Genomic DNA, 15,283 nt, shown 5'->3' on the forward strand with positions numbered 1-15,283 from the left:
GATTTGTTTTAATTAAATGATCTTCAAAAATAGATCGGTGTACATAAGGGTGGAATGAAATATTAATGCTGCAAAACTCTGGCTTGTGCATATGGTAATGTTATAAAAAATCTGCCTGCTTGACACTATACTTGCTTCATGTTTGGGCAGATTTTGCCCTTTTACTGTAAAGTGATGCTTCTTTGAAGCCTACAGTGTGATTAATTATGGTTTATGAACTTGATTGAGCACCAGAATAATATCCTAAGACAAAATGTAACCATAATTTATCTAAAACATGATGGCTAGTTAGCACTACATTTTTTTTATTTTTTTTACTTTGGAAAAATTGGGATTATTGGGAATTTTATATATAATATATATACATTCTATATATCTACTTATATTTTCCCCTGTTGTCACCTGGCACAGTGCATAGAAATAGTAGTTCAATTTATTTGGAAATAGTCTGACACATATGCTTTTTAGTCCTGAAAAATGTAGAAGGAAGAGTAAGAGATGTTCCTTCTTTGAATAATGGGGTTGTACTCTAGTATCGGCTGTGAAACTCACATAAAGAGACATCCACTCTCACCACGTGACCTCCATTCTCAAGATGGTGTGATGCAGAGATCAGGCTTCTGATATGGTGTGACAGTTTGTGAACCAGTGATTTATTAGTAACCTTTTCAATGAACAAACATGTAATGAATTCTTGTTATGCTAACGACATAACTGACGGTGTTTTGAATATTATTTGACAAAGGTTATGTAAATTAACACACTCTGCTGGGTTTTCTATTTATTTATATGTAAGAAACACTCATAGCCTCACAAAGTTTTTTGTTGGTTCTGTATATTTTTTGGACATTACTGGCTACTTCACATTAATATTCATCACAAAATTTTACTGAACCCTGAAAAGCCATCCTAAGCTGCTAGACACATAATCCTCACTAATTTTTTTCTTTCTGGGTTAAATATACAGCTATTAGTCATGCCTCATTGAATGAGTCATTGGAGGAAGAGTTGTCTGAGCCGATAGCTCTATCTTTTTTCCTGAGGTCAGACCCTTTTTCGAAACGAATGGCTTATTTCAGTATTTGTTGAATGTCTTCGCAGAATTACACAAAGCTCCTCCCTTAAGGGACTTTTGAATGGCCTGTAAAAGTTGAAGTGCCATATCTGGAGTTCCAGTGAAACATCAGTAGAGGTCAGGGAGAAGCGTGCTTCCTTGATTGGACTACGACAGAGACTGTAATTGCATCTGTCATTCCTTGTACATTTGCTCCAAATTACTTCATGCAAGACTGATGTCATTAAATATAGACTTACATGGTTAAAAATGCATTATTCTCAAATGTGTTCATATGGCAGCTGTATTGCTCAAACTGTGTAAAAAAAGGCCAAGATATGTAGAGTAACCTTGTATGGGTTGAGATGAAAGGCACCTACACACTTTTATACTGCGTCAGAGAATGCTGTAAAAACATTGATTTCAATAATATTATGTCACGTGAGCATATAGAGGGAGAATGCAAGGATTTTTACGAAAATGATAAACCAGTGAGCCAATGAGAATGTCAGATAAGCAGGTACAGGTATTCCCACTTTATTTCAAGTTTTTCCTTGCCCTTAAACAGAGGTGTATAATGTACTGGAGAATGAAAGGGTTAGTTCACCCAAAAATGAAATTTCTGTCATTAATTACTCCCCCTCGTGTCGCTCCAAACCCCGAAGACCTTTGTTCATACTTGGAACACAAATTAAGATGTTTTTGATGAATTCCAAGAGGTATTGGCCGACGCTGTATACACGTGAGCAGCACGACGCATGTTGGTTGGTTCAGAAACCTCTTGGATTTCATCAAAAGTATCTTAGTTTGCGTACTGAAGATGAACGAAGGTCTTACGGGTGTGGAACGACATGAGGGTGAATAATTGATGACAGAAATTTCATTTTTGGGTGAACTAACCCTTTAAGTTAAAATACGGATGCTATGTCAGATATTTTACTCAATTAAAAGTCAAATGTGAGTGAAAGTAAAAAAGTAAATAGTAAACCCTTTTATTATAGCTTTTAAAATTGAATTTGGAAAACAAGAAGAGACAGTTGAGATTTTTATTATCGTAGATTTTTTATGCAAAAACTTTATAAAGAAACCTGTCAAAAATTACTATTTTGTGATACATTTATAAATATACTTTGTATGACACAGCAGATGTTAAACTAAAATTAATATCCTGAAAACTGTTATCGTAATATTTTCAGCTAAAATCAGCAGCAGATGATTTTACAGTATCTTGGCATTTGAATAGTGCTTTTTAGACTAATAATCAAAACTGATCATGAATTGTGTTCACACTTTACTCAAGTTCATCCATCTACAGCAACAGTTATAAAACATAACTAGTTCAAAGTCTGTATCAGAGAGGGATAGTTCACCCAAAAATGAACATTCTGTTAAAATTTACTCAACATCGTCTTTTTAACAAAATGAGCACAAAATTAGTTATTTATAGCACAGTGTCCAAAATGATCTTGTTTATAATGAAAGAACGAAGCCCATGGCTGTTAAGCTGGATTTTAAATGGAAGTAAATAACAACATAAATTTCCTCACATAAAGCTTCATAATGGATTTAGAAGGCTTGGGGTACTCTACTACTTTAATGATGCTTTCATGCTCATATAATGATTCCTGCTATGATGCTTTTTCTTGTCATTTTTGGAACTTTGGAACCAGTATCTACACTAAAATAAATTTCAGTGGCTTTTCCAATAAAAGGCAAGTTAAATTTTTTTCATTTAGTCACATTAGGATAAAGAACAATGAAATGTTTATTATCAACATAGTGATGTATGACTAATGCTAGGTAGATTTCTTGCAAATTTGTAGTTAGTAACTTAATCTAGATTACTCATTTTAGGTAATTTATTCTGATTACTTTTAGATTACCTTTGACCTAACTTGTTCATCACTTAGTTTTGATAAAAGAGAAAGAAAATATTTTCCATTCTTTGTTATCAACAACATGAAATGCATTAAGCATTACATTATGCCATAATTGGGGTTAATGAAAGAACTGCAGGGGGGTATGAGCTTATTTAAAGCTATTAAATTATTAAAATATAAAATTGAATATAAAAAATGAATAAATTATTTGAAAATAAAAGCAATCAAAATAAAATGATTAAACACAAAAAATATATAAATATTTTATTTGTTTACCTGCATGTCCATGTGAACATTATCCGACATCAGAGAACTGTGAACATGCAAATGTGTTGTTAAATTATTGAAAAATTAATTTAAAATCTCCAAGTAAATATTTTAGGTCAAAAAAAGTTTGGGAATCCCTGCATTATTACACATTCATAGTTTTCCAGGTTTTAAATATTTTTGTCCAGATCAACAATTTGTGAAGGTCACTGGATATGAAGAAGACATAGTGTTTCACAGTTATATATCAGTGGTTAGTAACTTGCATACTAATTAATCACATACATTGAGAGGTTTTGTACCCAAATTTAGAAGCATCACAAATTTATTTACATGACATTTACATGGCCATTTTATATTGTGAATATAGTCAAATTTAAACACACAATAGGAGGTTTTAGAAAGGAAAATTTAAAGGTTTAGTTAGTTAGTGAAAATAATATCATTAATTACTCACCCTCATGACGTTCCACACCAGTAAGACCTTTGTTCATCTTCGAAACACAAATTAAGATATTTTTGATGAAATCCGATGGCTCAGTGAGGCCTGCATTGACAGCAATGTCACTAAACCTCTCAAGATCCAGAAAGGTACTAAAGATGTATTTAAACCAGTTCATGTGACTACAGTGGTTCAACCTTAATATTATAAAGCGATGAGAATACTTTTTGTGCGCCAAAAAAAACAAAATAATGACTTTTCAACAATATCTAATGATGGGCGATTTCAAAACACTGCTTCGAAGCTTCAGAGAAAAAAAGCAGAATTAGGGATTATGAATGATTTACTGCCATTGTATGGATACCATGTAATCTATAAAAAAGTAACTGCAATTTAATTATGAGCATTTTATAAGTAATATAATCTAATTACCAATAAAACATTTTTGGAATCTAATTGCTTAATCCAGATTACATGTAATCAGTTACTACCCAGCACTGTGTATGACATATGTGCTTTGTACCTTTAAGACTACATGAACTTGTAATGGAGTAAAAATGTTTTTTTTTTTTTGTTTTTTTTTTTCATGTAAATTATATTTGGTTTTAACAGAACTGAAGTAAAGTACAGATTCCCCAAAATAACACAAGTAGTGAAGTAATATTTCTCAGAAACTTTATAACGCCTTGCCCTTAAAACATATTTTAACAATCCTATACATCAAATGCTTCCCTTGTGTGTAGGCGCCCTAAGCCAGCTGTTCAGTGAGAATTATCATCAGACCCACATGGAATTTGTTCCCACCGAACTCCACAGAAAATTCAGTAGATTACCACAGAACTAATTTCATCATGCATTAAGTTCTTCACATGCTCACATTTTGCATATTGCATTAATTTGATAATTCCAAATGATTTTCCCTTAAAATCAGCATATAAAATGAAAAAACAGAAAGAGAGAAAAAAAGCAAGCTGATTCTGTCTGGGCCTGCTCGTCATGCATGCCATGTATCAAAAGTTCCACAATGACTCTTCGTGAGATGACATCATTGGTTTGCTTTCATTACAAATCAGCTCAGCAATAGGGTTGAGTCAAAGCTTGTTCTGACATTGTTCTTTGTCTCCTTGTCAGATCATAAAGGAACTGTATTAAGATCACATATTGCAAATGCCTTCTGGGCTGTTTATCACTTATAGCAACATAGCATGGTTGAGTAGTTTTTAACGCTGGATGGGTTTTGCATGCAAAACACACAAGATTAACGTCAGAATAACTCATGGGCTGTACTTCCAATATTATCAACAAAACTTTGCTGTCATATTTTCTCTTGTGTTCTGAAACTGGAGAATGAGACTTCTTTGTGGCAGGATCATATTTTTCTTCCAGGCCAAAGTCAGCTAATCACTTCTGCAGGGATTAAAATTGATGGAAGGACGTTGCGTTTTAGTGCATTATGTCATCTCATTTATGAACCTTTAAAAGCATGTGTGTGTGTTAATGTCTGCCTACAGCTATCTGTACCAAATTTCAGAGCATATGAAAAAAAGAACCAAAGTTCCTTTAAGGCAAGTCAGTGTATTTGGCAGCCATGTTGACACCCCCTGGCAGCTATTTTCTATCGCAATAGGCATGCAAGTACAGGTCGTATCTACTTGAATGTGGATAGACAGAAATATCAGAAAATGTTGGTTAAGCTTATGTTTCATATTTCAAAACATGGTATCATTTTGTGTTTTTATTTTGCTAAAATCTGGCTGAAATGAACCCTAAATTATTTAGGTCTGTCCAGCTAATGAGAATGCATGTTATATTGAGTAATAAGACCAGCTAATATTTTATCGAATAAGGCAATGTGACGTTTTAAATAAAGGACAGGACTTCCTTTCCTAAAATTATCATATTGTAATTTTTCCCATTAATTTATCTGTCCCCTTTTAATATCTCTTATATTGATTTCGAAATGCATGCTTTTACCATGCAACATCTTAGCCTTGCACATAAATATCCCAAAAGGCATGTCTCAATATTTTCTTTGACTTAGTCAAACATTCTGTGCCCAAGAGTATCAACTAGTTTCATGACACTGTTCCCATGGTGAGAATTATTGTGGAAAAAACAGTCAAAAGGTCTCCCGGTTTGTCGAGACCTTGTTTGATCTATTGCATTAACTCAACAGATCATGACACCAAACTAGCACTGCAGTAAGGTTTCTCTTTTTAAACTCTACCTCACTGACTTTAAGGGCAGTGGAATGGTATTCATGCATGCATAGACAAATATTGGGTCTCATCTTCCCTCTGACCTTGAAAGCTTTTGTACCATGATTGATGGTATTTCACTGCATTCAAGAGAAAGTGCAAACTCCCTGTAGTGTGTGGTGGGTCATTTTTGTATTCCTGTAGGGTTTTTGGACCGTTTTTGTAGCCTAGCAGAGGTTATCAGAAGATTTTTAATTGTCAGATTTTGTGGTTATAACCTAATAGTGGATCAGTTTTCTACTGCCTACATTGTTTTGTTTTATTTTATGTAAAGCTAATCCTGTAGGAAAGAAAATCATGTCCTGACTCTCAGGTTTCCTTAACACCTTTGGGAGAGAAAGGCCCCATGTTTTTCAAAAAAATAGTTTTGAGAGAGTTACACCGTGCATTTAGGGTTGTAATGTACTATAGGCCAATTGGACTCTTTGCAGTGTATGGACGTTTGTTTCTGCCACAGAATACTAAAAAATAATTGTGACATCTTGCAGATCAGAATTACAAGATATTTACAGTTGCGTTATAAAGTCAGAATTGTGAGAAATAACCTCGCCATTCTGTGAAAAACTCACAATTCTGACTTTATAACAAGCAGTTACGAGTTTTGAGAGAGTTACATCATGCATTTAGGGTTGTAATGTACTATAGGCCAACTGCAATTTGTATGGAAGCTAAGCATATAAGAATAACTTACAACAATTTTTATTAATACATAAGAGTTTATATCACGCAATTGATTCTGACTTTGTAACTCACAATTGCGAGATATTATGTGGTTCTGACTTTATAATTTGCAATTGCGAGTTTATATCACAAAATTTTGACACTATAATTCGCAATTGAGAAAAAAAAAGTCAGAATTGCGAGATTAAAAGTCGTAATTACCTTTTTTATTTTTTATTCAGTGGCAGAAACAATCTTCCATAGTGTACAGATGTGTTAAGTTATGGAAAATAAACAAATATAACAACAGTGATAGTATCTGCATGAAAACATTTAAATCATATCCCATTTTTCTATAATATTTTTTTTACCAGTTTAGATCTCCTTGAAAAGGAAGAGGTATATATTCCAGAGGTGCTTGGTTTCATCAGCCATTTGTAATTTATGTTGTCAAAAATAAAAACACTAAAGCCTGGTTTCACAGACAGGGCTTAGACTAAGCCAGGATTAGGCCTTAGTTCAATAGGGTATTTAAGTAGCTTTTATAAATGTACCCTAGAAAAACATCACTGGTGTGCATCTTGAGACAAAACAATGGCTCTTTAAATTATGTAGGTGCAAGTTATTTCAGTTAAAAAAGCTCAAACATGCATTTTAGTCTGGGACTAGCTTAAGCCTTTTCTGTGAAACCGGGGGCAAGACATATTAAGAGGACAGTCAAATTAAATTATGAAAAAAGGCCAAAGCAAAGGTAATCAACCATGGTGGTTTGACTGTAACCACACCATGAATTGTTTAAAATGGCTAAGATCTTTCCAGACACCTTATATCAGTGGGTTGAACAAACAATTAACTGAAAGTGAGTGTAAATATCTTTGTATATTACACATTTGTTTTTAATATGCGGCCTTTAAACACCCAGAAACCATGCTGATTTATTTGCCCCATATGTATTCCTCCCTGCACACGTTTACATTAACAGCCTTGTGGTGGTTAATCAGTGCTCTTGATTTCCCATGTTCTGTGTTGTGTACAGATTTACTGCAGAGATAAACCAGATAAGCCTTTTATCTTAGGCGGTTAACTAGCTTATACAGCATACCATGCAATGCTGTGGGATATCTTTCCCTCTCAGCCTTATGTTTTAACTTATGTCTACATCAGGTGTCCCATATGGTCGAGCAGACCAGTGGCCACACACTCATTTAAAGAGCCTGAATCCTCTCATGCAGTCAGTTGCAGGCCTGACAATGATTAATTGGGGTGTACAGGATTATTTGCTTCATCGAGCCCTGAACTGCAGACCTAAGATAATTGCACAAGGTGACAGAGAGTCGGATTTTCTGTCCCACAAGAGTTTCATGGGATCCGACACGACAAGGTTTACTAGGTCACCCATTGTTGTTATCTCTGAACGGTAGTAGAATAAACAAGTTCTGACCTATCTGGGATTTTAAGGTGTTGCAAATAACCAAGCAATTGCAGGAGTGGAGGATTTTGTAGACAAAGATGATCTGCAATAACACTGGCAAACAGGCCTAGACATGGATCAAGTCTGGACAGCAAAGCCTACAACAGCAAAGTGAAAAAAGTCAAAGCTTGGTTACAAGTCAGTGGACATGATAAACAAATCAAAACATCCATATTGTCTTCTCTGTTTTTTTCTGTTAAAATACTTTCTCTTATCCCACTTTAACATGCAGAGACAAGTATAAGTAAATGATTTAATATTTATTTGTAAGCTATTTAAAAAGTGTAGGCTAAACATTGTAGCTCTGTGGCACTAACAACACAGCTCAACCTGTGGTGCACAAAACATCTTCTGGAAAAGCAGTTAGACTTCTGTCATTTTTGTTGCAGTTCAGTTTGGTGACAGAAATTACACATTTGAGCTTTACTGAGCAAAAGTTTGATTGTTGTACAAGACTGTGTTGTAATATTTATCAAGATAACCAGACAACTCCCTTGCCTTACAATAAGTTACCATACACATTATGCAGCTAGTTCAGTTCCATAAACTTGATGACAAGAGATCCTGATCCTTTTTTATCTGCATCATATATATATTTGTTTGCTTTTTGTGAAGAAGAAAAAAACTCAAGGAATATCAAGGGACAATGGGACATATTAAAATAAATAAATATTTTTTTATCGAATGAATTACAAGATGTGAAAAAAAATAAAAAAATACTGCACCATTGACTTTAGACCAGGTTCTTGTTGGTCAGTGGCACAGTCTTTTTAGGTTGCTTCAAAATAGCAACGCATCAACAACACGCCTCGTTTTCAGACCAGCGCGCCCCTGGGTGAACAGATGGGGGCGAGTGCATTTGCTATTTAAACAACGTGGGCCCTGGATGAGAAAATGTTAAATGCGTCGAGCTTAAACTAGCAAAAAACACATGCATCATTCATTCATTTGATTTGTTCAAATGGCTGAATCATTCAGGAATTAATTAAATGGTACTCTTTATGAATTTGGGCCATTAACTTTTATTGAACTGTTGTATAAAATCAGTATCACATTCGGGACAATCAGCACTCGTGTGATAACTATATCATGATATAAATATGAGACAAAAACCCATACAGGGGCATTTTTGCCCTGATATCTTGAATTTAGGAACATATAGCTGCATTATATAATCTCTCTCTCTCTCTCTCTCTCTCTCTCTCTCTCTCTCCATATTTATTAATAATTTATTAATAATCAAGTTCCTCCCGAACTTTGTTAATAAAACATCATTTAGCTGTACACACAAAAACGCAAGGGTGTCCTTTTCAGATTTATCCACTCTGGGACCCGGTTCCAAAAAATAGCAGTTTCACATTCTAAAAACGCCGGATGAAATGCATTCACGATACAAAATTTTTGCGTATACACCTAAACGCGTCTCCATGTGGACGGGCCCTAAATCTGCTACGCTGCTGCTGCTGAATGAGTCAGGATACATCTAAAATTCACATGAAAACAGTGAATTGAATTCAAGCTGCTGCAAGGAAACAGGGAGAACATCCCCTCCCCCCCACGCCCCCCGAGCAGATCTAGGCAGGTGGTGCTGGGGAAGGTGGGGAGCAAGCGAAATCCCATGGCGCGCTGCAATGAGCTGATCCTTTTCAAAGTCAGGAATAAATAGGTTACGTGGATAGAACAGAATCTCAGAAGAGTTTCATGACTGAACTATATATATATATAACTATATATATATATAGACAGAGCCGTAGTTCACTGATAAGCCACGCAATATCGCGTTCAATATCAACGGCGATTCATATCGATATTGAACGCGATATTGCGTGGCTTATCAGTGAACTACGGCTCTGTCTATTAAATGCTGCTCCATTTGAAAGCAGGTGATGGCGATTTAGCGGCAATCAGGGAACCGGCTTTACTGACGAAATGCGCACGACAAAAGCATTCGATATATCACCCAGCCCTAAAATATATATATATATATATTAGGAGAGTCACACAGAATATAGATTGACATGGCACTACAATGTTTGTGAAAGGTCCATGCGTTAGAGGTCAGAAGGCACTTAAGTTAATTTATGATTTGCTGTCTGTCTCAACCAAAGAAATAAAAGCAAACTATCTGTACCATATTCAGAGCCCTATGATTTCCACGATGCAGAAAACACGGACGGAATCGCAAAATACATTCATAAAAATGCAATTTACTGTATAACGCGGAATTTGTCAAATTTTGGATGAATAAATCAAAAGTAGGTGGGTACACTTAAATCAAATCAAGATATAGACTAGTGTCTGTGAATATTAAATTGAAAAAAGACTATTTGAATATGGTTCTGCGTGAATGGCGCAGCCGCGTGAATATGTTTACTACACATACTGAAGCACGCATGACACTCACAGTGTCTTAATCTGACTATCTGACTACATGAACACATAAACTTCATCTCCAGAGCTGCTCTGAGAGTCACTTCATGAGCATTTTACCCTTTCATTTGAGAAAAATCATTGACATATGTACACACAGAAACTTCAAGATCTTTACGGCCACCCGTCAAAATAAAAGTTTGGATTAACTTGTAACAGAAATAAAGGCCTATTACTATTGTAGTACTATGTACTACTATTGTATTACTATTTTATTGTATAATGTATGTCTTAATGTAATGAATTGCATTGAATCGGATTGTGTTGAGTCAAATCGAAATCGCACTGCATAATAATAGAGGTGAATCACGTTGCATCGGTAGCTGCTTCATATGTATCTTTAATGTATCGTATCATTGGCTATGCATCGGTCTCAGTTATGGAGATGCACATCCCTAGGTGACTGTTCCCACCTGAGTGACTGTTCCCTTGGACTTTGAAGTCTATCTGCAAAATCAGATAATCAGAAGTATGACTCAGACTGGTAAAATCATACCCTCTGGCTATGAAACCTCTCTTTCTATGACTACTGTCTAACACACATCTGTACCAGTGATAAGTATTATTATGCTACATAATGAAAAGGGGCTGAATTTAAAACTGACTCACTGGTTACTAATTTACTAATACTTTGCCACTCATCCTTATAGTGTCACTGTGTTACAATAGATCTGCTGCTGACGGTATTATTAATCACTGAGTTGTTGCTCAGGTAGCTAACAGCAAACCCTGAGCAAACATGACACGTTGAAATCTGTAAACAGATATTTACATGCATTGTGCTTTTCTTCAGACCGAGAGTTCCTGAATGTTTTACTTTTTTCAGATAATGACTGATGTGCTGAAATCCAGCTTGTGATAAAATCAACACCTCTCTTTCTTTCACACAGGTATAAAACAAGAAAGGGCTGAGTCTCAACATGGGGCAACCTGCCCAAGCTCAGCATTGGCAATGAGTTTGGCAAAGCACCAGTTTTGGGTTGTTCTGACCACTATCCCAATTGAGGTGTGATGAGGCTGAAGCCAAGCAGAACAGACAATTTGTGCTGGCCTAAAAAAGCAGCTGGCAGTTAAATTTAACAGCCAGCCATGTTTTCTATTATAAAAATAACTTTTTTGGGGGAATTCTGCAGGTCCAGCTATTGTCTTGAATAAAACCTTTTTATAACACTGGAATACATGTTTAATTGATACATTTAAAAACTGTTAAAATGTAGGACCTACACAACCTTGTTGTCTTAAAAAAAGCTGTTGTATCCATGGAAATTAAAAAAAAAAAAAATAATAATGGTTTTATGGTAAGATAAAAAAAAAGCTGTGTGGGACATGAAAAAAATATTGGCTCATAGGAAAGAAAAATCACAAATAAAATCTATATCTAGACTTTCACTTTTATCTCCAGTACGGTGTACATTTTAGGACATCCTCAGACCTCAGTCATACAACGCGAAGGCGACATCGTGCCTCAGACTGAAGGGCTTCAGGTCTCAGGACAAACAACGTCAGGTCTCGTACAATTAGGCATCAGACGAAATGGCCTCAGAATAAAAGGCATCAGACTAAAAGGCATTAGGTTTTTTGGCTGTTTTTTTTTTATAACTTTCTATTGACTTTTATCCCATCATAATGCCATGCTTCAGTTGTCTTTTTCTTTCTCTCCCTTTTTATATTTAACTTTTAACTATTCCCAAATTGATCTAAGGTGTGTGTGCATGCATGCTAATTATGTAGAATCTATATATTGATGGTATTTGTGTAGGCTATTTAATCCCTTTGCAATGTTATTTATGTTACTGTTATTCGAGCATTGAAAACGAATAAAAAAGCAGAGAGAGAGGGGCCAAAGGTAAGCTATAGGCTACCTGATATTTTATTCTTACAGCTTTAATTAAATATTACAATGGTTAGGTTCTATACAGAAAAGAACATGCCGATTTTCACATTGGTCTGCAGATAAACAGCAATTAACTTAAAATATAATTGACTCTCTGAAAGTAGGTGGTGCTGGAACAGCAGAAATAAAGCCGTTTCCTTAGTAACCTCTGTACACAAAGCAGCTGTGCTTATAGCTCAAATGATTTTTTTTACTTCCCTTATGAAAATTAGCCAAGGTTTTACTACAAAATTAGAAAAGAAAAAAAAAAAGAAAACATGGTTATTGTAGTTAAACCATGGTAACTAAAAATTAACCATGATTTTGCTACACTATAGTTTATGGTATTTGTAGTAAAACTATTAAAGTTACCACAGTAGTTACCACATTTTTACTATAATAGAACCATGGTTAATTTTCGTAAGTGTTCACGATAGTTTGCAATGCAAGCTAGTTGCAATGTGTTATTAGCTAACTTCTTATACGTGCAAATAAAACTAGCGAATAATACAAATTTACAAAATAATCTCAGTGGGATATGTTTTTTACTCTTTAGTGTAACATTTAACAGTTAGAAAACTGTGTGCATGTCACGTCACATTGAGGCAGGGCAATTCGCTTCCTTCCAAGTCCGTTTCTTCTGATGCCTTTATGTCTGATGCCTTTTAGTCTGAGGCTGTTTTGTCTGAGTTTGTTTCATCTGATGCCTTTATATCTGAGACCGTTCTTTAAATTTGTGTCGGCAAATAGACCCATCATGTGAGCATTTCCTATGAGTGACTTCCTATAAGTTTTTCTTCTTTGTATGCTTTAGATAATAATGCAAATAAGAATATTTATGCTTTGTTATCTTTTACAATGGCAAACCCACCACGCTATGTGGTGTGTGTTTCCTGCTTTTATGCAGGCAAGAATTTTATCCAGAACATGTGGAATACCTCATGAGAACTCTCTCCAACCCAAGGGCAGCGTTGAGAGAGTATTTTAGTTTGAGTTGAGAGCAGTGGGGAGATGAACATCAGGATGTGACAGGATAAGTGATCCAGCCACCCCCGCAGGATGTTGTCACTCAAGTCCAAGACCATCTGTTATTTAGTTTGTGGCACTTTGGATTCAGTCCTTGTTGTGTGAACAGGAAGGACCACTGAGTTCACTTTACCCAGCACACTCTTAGAACAGACTAATACGGTTGATTCTTGGTATAGGGATTAAGAACCTAGTTCTGGGGAAAGAAAAAAAAAAGTGATATAAACCGTCCAAATTTATATTCAAGAAAAGAGCGCTTTATTATCCTCATTGGCTTGAGAGTGGAATAGTGTAGGAGGTTCTTCCTGATTTACCCAGGCGTGAAACACCAAGGGCAAAGCTGTGATATCCCTAAAATCTACAGACTGTCATGTCAATGAGATCTCTTTAAGCAAGGCTGCCGACTCTGTTAAAAGTAGGTGCATGGTTATATTCCTGTGCCAGAAAGCTCTTTCACCCCCTACAAAGCCTTAGGTGAAAGCTTATAGATGGCTTAAATTTACCACGCAGAGTTTTGTAAATTATGTACAGAGCAAATTATAATTTCTGGCTTCCTTCCACCCTCAGCAGATGGAGTGAGGTCTGAACTCCGCATATTTCATCACTCATGCGCCCTAAAGAAAGACGAAGGGCCGTGCAAGGCAATAAGGGACAGGTTCTACTTTGACACTGACACAGGTCGCTGTGAGCCCTTTGAATACGGAGGTTGTCAAGGCAATGCAAACAATTTCGAGACCCTGCAGGAGTGTGAGGAAATGTGTCTTGTGAAAGGTAAGGCAATCTTTACCTTACTCTTCAAAGACGAATAACCATTAAAATCAATACAAATGTCAAACTTTTTTTTCTAGGAAATGGCATAAAATAACCTTTTCAGATTCAATGCATTTTTCAGAAAGAGGATGTATTCTTTGTGTTAGTCCTGTTCCATTTTCACTCCAGTATATTGGATGGCCTGACCCAGACTTGTGTGTCACAACAGTGTTCCACATGCCTATGCTATAAACAGCATTCCAGATAAGCGTATCTTGGTTTAAGTAAAAGCAAAGATTACTCATATAGAATTAAGCCATAAGTTATAAGAGACTGTGTTATATTGTGAATGAGTCGAAGATAAAGAGCAATGCTCAGCAGAGTATATACACACACAATATATAATATTACACAATATATACTATATTGTGAGTATCTTTATCTCTTTATCTTTGACTCATTCACAATATAACACAGCCTCTCATAACTTACTGCTTAATTCTATATTAGTAATCTAAACGTCTACTACAGACAAAATATTAAGGAAATGCATTATTTTAATTAATTAATTAACTCCATATACATTGAGTTCCAAAAGCCTGAAATTACTAGTGAAAGTGCTTGTGTTTTGAGATGTCTTCGTTATAGTGTAATTACACATTTAAGTACTGAGTAATATTAATTAACAATATTTATACTTACTATACTGTTAAGGTTAGGAATTTGATTGGGTTTAGGGTTAGTTGCATGAATTTATCCATAATTTATTGTTATTACTACAGTAAGTACTTGTAAAATTTGTAACAAGGATACTGTAAAATAAAGTGTTACCCAGTTTTACCCATAAAATATAAATATTAAATGAAAAACCTAGAAAATTGGAGAAAATTAGAAATGTTACCTTGGTAACTTATTGAAATAAGTACTAAAATGACTAAAACTGAAATGAAAATGTATTGAATTTATATATACACATACACTGCCCGGCCAAAAAAAAAAAAAAAAAGTTGCTGATTTTAGATTTTAGACTTTAATAGGCAAATACTTATGGTTGGTAAGTTGGTGAGTCTATGGTTGGATCATTATTACAGTGATTATTATTTTTCTAGCATGTTATATGTTTGGCAATGGTCCTTTTAACTGTGAAAGTTGGAGTGTGTAACTTTTCATTT

General features: G+C 35.1%; 1 protein-coding gene across 2 annotated transcripts in view; it reads left to right on the forward strand.

The window, feature by feature from the left end:
* Positions 1–15,283, forward strand: part of tfpia (tissue factor pathway inhibitor a) — a 35,302-nt gene that overhangs the window by 1,781 nt on the left and 18,238 nt on the right. Inside the window, exon 2 of one of the 2 annotated variants that reach the window (XM_067409344.1) lies at positions 13,932–14,132. In XM_067409344.1, the coding sequence (XP_067265445.1) occupies positions 13,932–14,132 (201 nt within the window). Of the gene's footprint in view, positions 1–13,928; positions 14,133–15,283 lie in introns of both variants that reach the window. The other variant, XM_067409345.1, reaches the window with a different exon arrangement.

This window comes from Chanodichthys erythropterus, chromosome 14 (assembly GCF_024489055.1).
Source record: "Chanodichthys erythropterus isolate Z2021 chromosome 14, ASM2448905v1, whole genome shotgun sequence".
Taxonomy (NCBI): Eukaryota; Metazoa; Chordata; class Actinopteri; order Cypriniformes; family Xenocyprididae; genus Chanodichthys; species Chanodichthys erythropterus.